This window comes from Dama dama, chromosome 32 (assembly GCF_033118175.1).
Source record: "Dama dama isolate Ldn47 chromosome 32, ASM3311817v1, whole genome shotgun sequence".
Classification (NCBI taxonomy): Eukaryota; Metazoa; Chordata; class Mammalia; order Artiodactyla; family Cervidae; genus Dama; species Dama dama.
Window position 1 is genome coordinate 8,006,457 of NC_083712.1, and position 10,474 is coordinate 8,016,930.

Genomic DNA, 10,474 nt, shown 5'->3' on the forward strand with positions numbered 1-10,474 from the left:
ACATTCAAAGATGTAGAAAGAGTGAGTATAACTCTTGTTGAGCCAGATATAACATCTGGGGCTGTTGAGTGAATGCTGCTCAAAGAGCTATTATAAAGAGAGTTTCTTGGCATTTTGAGGTACAAAAACTCCATCTGCAGCTCTGTCTGCATGTGCATGTGCATTAATGTGAAAGAAAGGAATAACAGGTCACAGAATACAGTTGTTATAGAGTAAGGTTTGATTGGTATTTTTCATGTCTGATACAAAGTTGAGTTTTAAAATATTGTGTCCATATACCTATGAATATTCATTCTGATAGACAAGCATTAATATAACTTTATAAAGAACTGTTAATGAGATTTGTCCCCCAAACTAAAAGAAAGCTATCTGTGAGAACTTCAGAGCTAAAAGGAATGTTTAGAAGTTAACCTGCAGGACAATATTCATAAAAAAATATCTCCCTTTTATTGTGGTATATGTAAGGTATTGTCACAATATATTTAAATTAATATGAATCAGGAAAGATTTAAGCTCCTCCCATTCTTCTTTACAACCATCTGTAAAATATCAGAGGTAAGTGAAAGGAGTAGCCTCACCAGTCGCAGGGACCTGGGCTAAAGAGACGATGAGATATTTTCTATCAAATTTAAAATGTCATCACTTAGAAATAGTGTGATCTTTCCAGATCAACCATGTGCTAATAACAACTCAAGATGAACTGATGGAAAGGATGAGCAACATAACAGAAGTCATCCTGCTGGGCCTGACCCAGAATCCAGGAATGCCTACTACAGGAGTGTCTACTACAGGAGTGCCTACTACTACAGGAGTCTGCTTTTATTTGCTGTGCTTTTGGTCATCTACTTGATTACACTGGCAGGTAACCAGCTCATCTCAGTCACGATCTTCACTAGACCAGCCCTCGGTTCTCCCATGTACATTTTTCTGTCTTATTTGTCCATGATAGATGGTTTCTACATTTCCTCCACAGCACCCAAGTTGATCTTTGACTTGATCTCTGGAAAGAACACCATTTTCTTCAGTGGCTGCGTGACTCAGGTCTTTGCTGAACATTTCTTTGCTGAAGCCGAGATTGTCTTGTTGATTGTCATGGCCTATGACCGCTATGTAGCCATCTGTAAGTCCTTGCACTACATGACAGTCATAACTGACCTGAGTGTGCTTTCCTGGTTGGAATGGCTGGGGCTTTAGGGTTTCTCCATGGAGGGATCCAGATTTTGTTCATGGTTCAGTTACCATTCTGTGGCCCCAAAGTCATTGACCATTTTATGTGTGATTTAATACCTCTCCTGGAGCTTGCCTGCACAGTCATGCCTACTCTGGGGCCCCTGATTTCTGCCAACAGTGGGTCACTGTGTTTGCTAATTTTTTTCAATGCTGGTTGCTTCCTACATTGTCATCCTGAGCTCCCTGAGGACTCAAAGCTCTGAAGGGCATCGCAAACCCCTTTCCACCTGTGCCTCTCATGTCACAATTGTCATCTCATTCTTTGTACCTTGTTTGTTCCTCTACCGAAGACTCATGACCTCCTTCCCCATTGACAAAGCTGTGACTGTGTTTTGCACCATAGTAACTCCTATGTTGAATCCTTTAATCTACACCCTGAGAAATGAAGAAGTGAAAAATGTCATGAAGAAACTCTGGGGACAAATAATGAAAACTGATGATGAATAAACCTTATGTGGAGTATTCAGGCAAAAAAAGAAAAAAAAAATCTAGTGATTACAGAAATTTTCTCCCCTTCTTAACTGATTGAACTGGGATGATTCTCCTGTCTGGATCAATTTTCTTTAGGGGCTCATACATTATAAGCCAGGGTTGATATTCAGAATGCATAATAGACACAGTGCTGAGAGCCCACGATAGTCTTAGGAGGCCATGAAATGTTTTAACTGCATTTACAACAGAAAGAAATAAATTAATATAATCTAAATGCAGCTTACACTATAGTCATCTATATAGCAATGTGGTCAGAAAAGATAATTTTTAACATTTTGGTGGAGGAGAGGGTCCAAGAGGATGAAAGTACCATGGGTCCACAAAAGTCATAATGTTGCCCTGACTGTGGGTATGAAACAGATCAACAGCAATATTCTTGAACAGTCATTATACCCAGAACCATAGCTAGAATGAAATTTTATTTTAAAAGAGGGAAAATACACATCAAAAAAGGACAGAACAGTAAGTAGGAAATAAGTTTTCAAAAAGCACATTTATACACTTTTTCTGATCTTTCTAGGTTTGAGAGGTTTATAAATAAAATAAACACAGCAATAAAAAGAAATTTTTACTTATCACAATCCCAAAAATTTAACATTTGTGCACAAAAATGCATTTTGAAAATTACATTTCATCATTCCCTGTAATATACAAGAGTTTACAAAAATAATTAGAAACAGAATTGGATGGCATAAAATAAACATAATTGATAAAGTCCATAGAGCTAAGGAAGAAAATATGTATACATTAAAGTCTGGTTTTAGACACAGACAAAGGAAAAGAAGATTCTGAAGACAAAATAGTGGTTATAGGAAATTTCCAGTGATTTAAGAACAAGTCATGGAGCTGTCATGGAACAGCACAAAATCATAAATCTGAGCTAGAGTAAAGAATCCATGCAATGTACATAATGAAATTCTAAGAGATTCAAAAATAGTCAGAGATTAACTGCTTTGGACCAAATAGGTTTCTTTTGTTGGATTTTTGTTGGATCTTGTTGGATTCTCTTATCAAATCCAACATTAATTATACCAGTAAATGTTAGCAGATTGTTTCACCTATCTATTTTTTTCATCTTTAATAGAAAAAAAAAAAATTTCCCGGGTGATTAAGTAGTAAAGAATCTGCCTGCCAAGCAGGAGACACAGGTTCGATCCCTGGGTTGGGAAGATCCCCTGGAGAAGGAGGACTTAGCAACTCACTCTAGTGTTCTTGCCTGGGAAATCCCACGGACAGAGGAGCTTGGTGGGCTACAGTCCGTGGGGCCGCAAAGAGTCAGACACAACATTGCAACTAACAACAACAAATAAGAAAATAACATTACATGCTTCCTTAAATTGTGCAGATAAAAATGACTTCAAGCAGAAAACTGAGTCAGCTAAAAATTAACAAAAATTGCCCAGATTTCATTTCAACTTTCAGAGATTCCACAAGAGCATAAACTATTCTGGGGACAGTGGTTCCTAACAGAGGAGCCCAAGAGCACTGCTACTGTTATTCACTAACCAGGATGGCAGGGAGACCAAACACCCATCCCAACCTCACTTCACTGCAAAATGTGTCATCACAACCAACAGGCAGTTCTCTGAATACTGAGAGCTAGTCCCTCACCAACTCCCTATTCTGGGATTAAACTACACTTAATTATCTCTATAGTGACAAAAGGGAGAGCCGGTGGGATCAGCTATGAGATGCTTGAAAGTGAAAGTCACTCAGTCGTGCCTGACTCTTTGTCTCCCCATGGACTGTACAGTTCTTGGAATTCTCCAGGCCAGAATATTGGAGTAGGTTGCCAGTTCCCTCCTCCAGGGGATCTTCCCAACCCAGGGATCGAGCCCATGTCTACCACATTGCAGGTGGATTCTTTATCGGCTGAACCACCAAGGAAGCCCAAGAATACTGGAGTGGGTAGCCTATCTCTTCTCCAGTGGATCTTTCCAACCCAGGAATTGAACTGGAGTCTCCTGCGAATTGCAGGTGGATTCTTTACCAGCTGAGCTATCAGGAAAGTTTGAGCAGCACTTATTTCAGAAGCTCTCACTGATAATGAATCCTTTTATTCCATTCCCATCCTCTAGAAGAAAGAGAAAAAGGGAGAGCTCAGTTGGAGAGACCAAGAGGTCAATCTCTGTATAGAATTTGTGATTTCTAGGGAAGACTTCAGAAACTTGTTTTCAGGAGAGTTCTCAACCAGGAATTTGAACTTAAGTTGATGCCAGCATTGCATTTCTAATGTTCTTAAGATTTTATTATCAGGTTAGCTTTCACTGTAACTACAAAGGCTTTAAAATTAACTAACATTACAGATAATAAAAAGAAGCAAACAAATTCTGGGGCTAAATTTCTGAAGAATTCAATGGATAGAAAATACAATAGAGAACATCATCAACAGATCAAATTGAAGAAAAGAATCCATAGACAGAGAAGAGAAACATTGAAATAACAATACTGAATAGAAAATTATTAATGAAAAAGTGAAAAAATCCTATGTGATCTATGGGAGACCATATAAAGAATATCAAAATCATTGTCATTCCAGAGGAGAAGAGACAGAGAAGGGGTCAGACAGGTTATTTAAAAAAAAAAAAAAAAACATTAAAGCAGACTCTCTAAATGCAGGGAAAGATTTGGACAATCAAGTCATGAAGGTAAAAGATTACCCATTATATTAATTAAAAATGATCTTCGCAAGATACTTTATAATAAAATTGTAAAAGTCAAACACAAAGAGAGAATCTTTAAAGCAGAAGAGGGAAGAAGTTTGAAGCCTGCAAAGAAACCTCCACTAGATTAAAAGCAGATTTCTCAGCAGAAACCTTAGAGGCCTGGAAAGATTGAAATAATATTTGCAAATTATTGAAAGAAAGAAATTGCTGACACAAATACTCTATCAAGGAAAGCTATCATCCAGAATTAAAGCAGAAAAAAAGACATTCAGAGAAACCGTTAAGGAACTTCAATACCGCTAGACCTACATTGAGGCTTCTCAGGTGGCTCAGTGGTAAAGAATCCGCCTGCCCAGGAGGAGATGGAAGTTCAATCCCTGGGTCGGGAAGATCCCCTGGAGAAGGAAATGGCAACCCACTCCAGTATTCTTGCCTGGGAAATCCCATGGACAGAGGAGCCTGGTGGGCTACAGTCCTTGGGATTGCAAGAGTTGGACACAGCTTAATGTCTAAACAACAGACCTACCTTACAAGGAGTGCTGAAATTTCTTTAAGCTAAAATAAAGAAATATTGACTAGTAATCTGAAAATACAGGGAAACTACTGTTGTTTAGTCACTAATAGTGTCTGACTCTAAGTGACACCATGGACTGCAGCAGGCCAAGCTTCATCATCCTTCACTAACTCCCAGAATTTACTCAAACTCATGCTCATTGAGTTGGTCATGCCACCCAACCATCTCATCCTCTGTCACCCACTTTTCCCTCCTTCCCTCCATCTTTCCCAGCATCAAGGTCTTTTCCAATGAGGCAGCTCTTCACATCATGTGGCCAAAGTATTGGAGCTTCAGCTTCAGCATTAGTCCTTCCAATGAATATTCAGGATTGATTTCCTTTAAGTTTTACTGGTTTGACCTCCTTGCAGTCCAAGGAAATCTCAAGAGTCTTCTCCAGCAAAATTCAAAAGCATCATTTCTTTGGTGCTTGGCCTTCTCTATGGTCCAACTCTCACATACATACATGACTACTGGAAAAACCATAGCTTTGACTATATGGACATCTGCGGGCAAAGTGATGTCTCCACTTTTTAATATGCTTTCTAGGTTTGTCATAGGTTTTCTTCCAAGGAGCAAGCATCTTGTAATTTCATGGCAGCATTCACTGTCTACAATGATTTTAGAGCCCAAGAATATAAAATCTGCCACTGTTTCCTATACCACACACTGAATAAAGAAAACGTATAGTCAAATTCTGAAAATGTAATACTATAATAGATGGTGTACTAACTACTTAACTACAGTATAAAAGTCAAAAAAGATGAGTATCAAAATATCCCTAACAACTATAATTTATGAAAGAATATACAACTTAAGAAGAGGTATATTGTAACATTAAAGACATGTAGGGGATATGAAAGGGTAGAATGTATGTAATTGAATTAAGTTGCTATCAGTATCAGTATAAAGTAGATTGTGTCACTATGTTTTAGGTAAGCCTCATGGTTACCTAAACCACAAGCCCAACCAACAGTAGATTCACAAAAGATAAAGGCAAGGAAATCACAGCATAACACCATGCAAGGTCACCAATTCACAAATGTAGGCAGCAAAAAGGATCAACCATCAATACAAAACCAACAGAAAACAGTCAAATAGCAATATTAGGTCTTTACATTTCAATGATTACTATAAGGGTAAATGAATTGAACTCTGCAATCAAAAGGCACAGAGTTGCTGGATGTATTTTAACAAAATAAGAGGAATTTCCTAGCTGTCTTATAGTTAGGGTTCCTAGTTTTCCTTCCGAGGATGTGAGTTCAGTCCCTGGTCCAGGAACTAAGATCTCACAAGCCATGTGGCACAATAAAAAAAAAAAAGTGGATTTCCACAACATTGATATATGTAACTATGTGTGATGATGGATATTAATTCCAAGACTCGATCTCTATTTCTGTTCTAGTTTCATTGTCCTGACCCACAGCCTCTTCATGGCCTTCTTCACTTCAGCATTTCTCAGGGAGTAGATGACAGGGTTGAGGAGTGGGGTGATCACTGTGTAGAACACAGCCACCATCTTGTCCACAGACAGGGTGGTAGAAGGTCTCAGATAAATGAAGATGCAGGGCACAAAGAACAAGGTGACCACAGTGATGTGGGACCCACAGGTGGACAGGGCCTTGCGCCGACCCTCAGAGCTTCGAGTCCTCACATGGAGCAAGATGACCACATAGGAGGCTAAGAGGACGATGAAGCTGATCACAGACAGGGTCCCCCCATTGGCAACAATCAGAAGACCGATAAGGAAGGTGTCAGAGCAGGCAAGTTTCATGAGGGGAAGCACATCACAGAAATAGTGGTCAATTACATTGGGGCCACAGAAGGGCAAATGGAAGATGAGAAGGATTTGGGCCAAGGAATGCACTAATCCCCATACCCATGCTGCTCCCACCAGGAAGGCACACACCTGCTGGTTCATGATGGTGGTGTAGTTGAGCGGCTTGCAGATGGCCACATAGCGGTCATAGGCCATCACAGTGAGCAGGAAAATCTCAGTTCCAGCAAAGAAGTGGAGAAAGGAAAGTTGTGTCATGCAGCCCCACAGAGATATGGCTTTCCTTTCAGCCAGCAGATCTGAGATGAGTTTGGGCGTTGTAGTCGAGGCATAGCAGATTTCCACAAAGGACAGGTAGCTCAGGAAGAAGTACATGGGGGAGCCAAGGCTTCTGCTGGTCATGACAGTGAGGACAATGAGGAAATTCCCCAGGACAATGGCTATATACAAGAGCAGAAATATCACAAAGCAAACCTTCTGCACCTCTGGATCGGAAGAAAGTCCCAAGAAAATAAATTCTGTAACATTGTGTGTTTTAGCCATGACATAGCCACCAGGAGGCAGTAATTTGGGTGTGTGATCCAAAATAACACAAAAGAATTCTTCCTTTAGCAGCTGAATTATATAATAGTCATTTGCATACCTGAAATGCTACCATTCAGACTCTGCAACCTAAAAGTGTTCTCAGAAATAGGAAATCCATCTCTGCAATCCATAGACCATTACAGTCAGTGACCCTCTTCTCCTAGGACATTTTGGAAATACAGCACTTAACACATTGAATTGTATTTGTTCTATGTGACCATCTGGCCCATGAAACTGAGCTTTCTAGAGAAGACGTATTTCTTGCTACCACTCTATCTCCAGTGCTAACTGAAGCACCTGCACAAAATTACACTCAGTGAATGTGCATAGGATGAAGGAACAGTGCATATAGATCATCCTAGCCTACTTAGCACAGTATTTGGTACATCACAGAAGATCAGCAAATAATGAAAGAACAAACGTCACCAAAGACCAAGACCACATCTCTCCATCCATGAATCCCATGTCTAGCACAATGCTTGTTTCAGGCAAAGACCAGGCCAATGTGAGAGCACTTTGTGAAACTCCACAGGCTTTCTGGTAGCATTCCCTTTACTTTCAAAGTGAAGTTATAATCATCACATGCTCACAAAACAAAACTCACCCTACTGTTCCTGGGACTTTGCTGTCTCACTACTGTCCCTTTTATCTGTTCTGATCCCAGAGAGTACAATAGTGCTCTGAGCACATACAGTTTTCAATCTCCAAGCATTAAGGTCAAGTTATGCGCCAGAGCTCACACATTTTAGGTGTTGCCAGATGGAGGATCTGCTCTCCATGCAACCTTAGGAATGTTGAGACTAAGCCAGCGAGTCCATTCCACCGGATTAAAAACAAGAACACAGTGGACTTGCCTCTCAGATGTTCCACAGAGGAATAAGAATTCTGTCAGCTAAGCTTTGTGTTCACTCTGCTGAGAGATACTAGAGGTGGAGGGTGTATGTGATGATCAAATGAGAGAAGATTGGTCCCCAGAGAGCCATGTCTTTTCCCTTCCTAATCAGGCACCTACCTCATGGGAAGAAAGACCTGGATACCAACCTTTCAAACTTTATTGTAGATAACATAACTTCAGAAATCAATAGGGAATATATTAAATTAATTTTATCCAGTGTTCACAGAGCACTTAGGCTATGCAGCTCTATGCTGTTCTGAGGGCAATTAGATCCAGCTCTTGCTTATCATGAACTCAGTCATGGTTCTACATGAAATGACACCATCCCAAGGATCAGTTCAGTTCAATCTCTCAGTCATGTCTGAAACTTCACGACCCCATGGACTGCAGCACGCCAGGCTTCCCTCTCCATCACTAACTGCCAGAGCTTACTCAAATTCATGTCCATCGTGTCAGTGATGCCATCCATCAATCTCATCCTCTGTTGTCCCCTTCTCCTCCTGCCTTCAATCTTTCCCAGCATCAGGGTCTTTTCCAATGAGTTGGTTCTTCGCATCAGGTAGCCAAAGTATTGGAGTTTCAGCTTCAGTGTCAGTCCTTCCAATGAATATTCAGGACTGATTTCCCTGAGGATTGACTGGTAGGATCTTCTTGCTGTCCAAGAGACTCTCAAGAGTCTTCTCCAACAGCAAAGTTCAAAAGCATCAATTCTTTGGTGCTCAGCTTTCTTTATGGTCCAACTCTCATATCCATACATATGGAAAAAACCATAGCTTTGACTAGACAGACCTTTGTTGGTAAAGTAATGTCTCTGCTGTCTAGGTTGGCCATAATTTTTCTTCCAAGGAGCAGGCATCTTTTAAATTCATGTCTGCAGTCACCATCTGTAGTGATTTGGAGCCCCCCATAATAAAACCTGTAACTGTTTCCATTGTTTTCCCATCTATTTGCCATGAAGAGCTGCAACTAGATGCAATGATCTTAGTTTTATGAATGTTGAGTTTTAAGCCAACATTTTCACTCTCCTCTTTCACTTTCATCAAGAGGCTCTTTAGTTCTTCTTTGCTTTCTTCTATAAGGGTGGCATCATCTGCATACCTTAGGTTATTAATATTTCTCCCAACAATCTTGATTCCAGCTTGTGCTTCATCCAGTCCAGTGTTTCTCATGATGTGCTCTGCATATAAGTTAAATAAGCAAGGTGACAATAGACAGACAATGATGTACTCATTTTCCAATTTGAAATCAGTCTGTTGTTCCATGTCCAGTTCTAACTGTTGCTTTTTGACCTGCATACAGATTTCTCAGGAAGAAAGTCAGGTGGTCTGGTATTTCCATCTCTTTCAGAATTTACCACTGTTTGCTGTGATCCACACAGTCAAACACTGGGCTCAAGGAATTATGGGCCACAAACATCAGAAACTGAGACAGCACTCCTCCTGGCCTTTGGTGTGGATGAAGGTGAGGCTACAGAACAGTTGTTCTCAACCATGGGAGATTTTGCCCCCAAGAGGATATTTGGCAACATCTGGAGACATTGTTTTCATTTCCTACCTTTGTAGGAAGGAGGCTGTTCCTGGCTTTTAATGGGAAGAGGCCAGAGATGCTAAGAAACATCCTACAATGCAGAAGGCATCCCCCTATCACCACAACAAAGGCTATTTGAGCCAAAATCACAATACAACTGCTATTGAGACATTCTTCTCAGAAGGAAACAAATTTTTTTTCCAAATTAATATTTATCAGTATTAAACTTGATGTTGGTTTGAAAACACTACATGTGAGTTTATTACTCTGCTTGACCTCATCTGTATTAATTTTCTGCCACGAATAGTTTTCCAATGGCATAATAACACATTGTAAGATCAATGTGCTCCCTCCCAGTCCTAAACATAATTGTCATTAATTTAGCCTGATTAAAATTAAAGTTGAAACAAAAATGCCAAGTTTCAACTAGTGATTAGGAGACTATTATGATCATATATTTTTAATTATTTTACAGGTTTTAACATAAGATGTTATGTAAAAAACCCAAACAAACTTTTTGGCCAACCTAATAATTGCTTTTGAGAGTGTCAAAGTCTGAGTTAGCCATTAACATTTTTATCATTATCCATTATATTTTAAAAAATACTAGGAAGAAGATTAGCAAATAATTAAATAAAAGGTCCAAATATTTAAGAAAATCTACATTCATTCTGTACATCTCATCACTGAGTTTCTGTGGAAGGCTGTAAGACAAAATATTTTCTCTGTTGAAGGATTCAATTTAATAC

At 39.6% G+C, this 10,474-nt stretch overlaps 1 protein-coding gene and 1 pseudogene across 1 annotated transcript; one reads left to right on the plus strand and one right to left on the minus strand.

The window, feature by feature from the left end:
• Window positions 1–712: 712 nt before the first annotated feature.
• On the plus strand, window positions 713–1,677 carry LOC133050492 (olfactory receptor 4C45-like; annotated as a pseudogene).
• Window positions 1,678–6,331: 4,654 nt separating this feature from the next.
• LOC133050620 (olfactory receptor 4X2-like) lies at window positions 6,332–7,261 on the minus strand. Its single transcript, XM_061134906.1, has one exon. It carries the CDS (start codon window positions 7,259–7,261, stop codon window positions 6,332–6,334), a length of 930 nt encoding a protein of 309 aa, XP_060990889.1.
• Window positions 7,262–10,474: the final 3,213 nt, after the last annotated feature.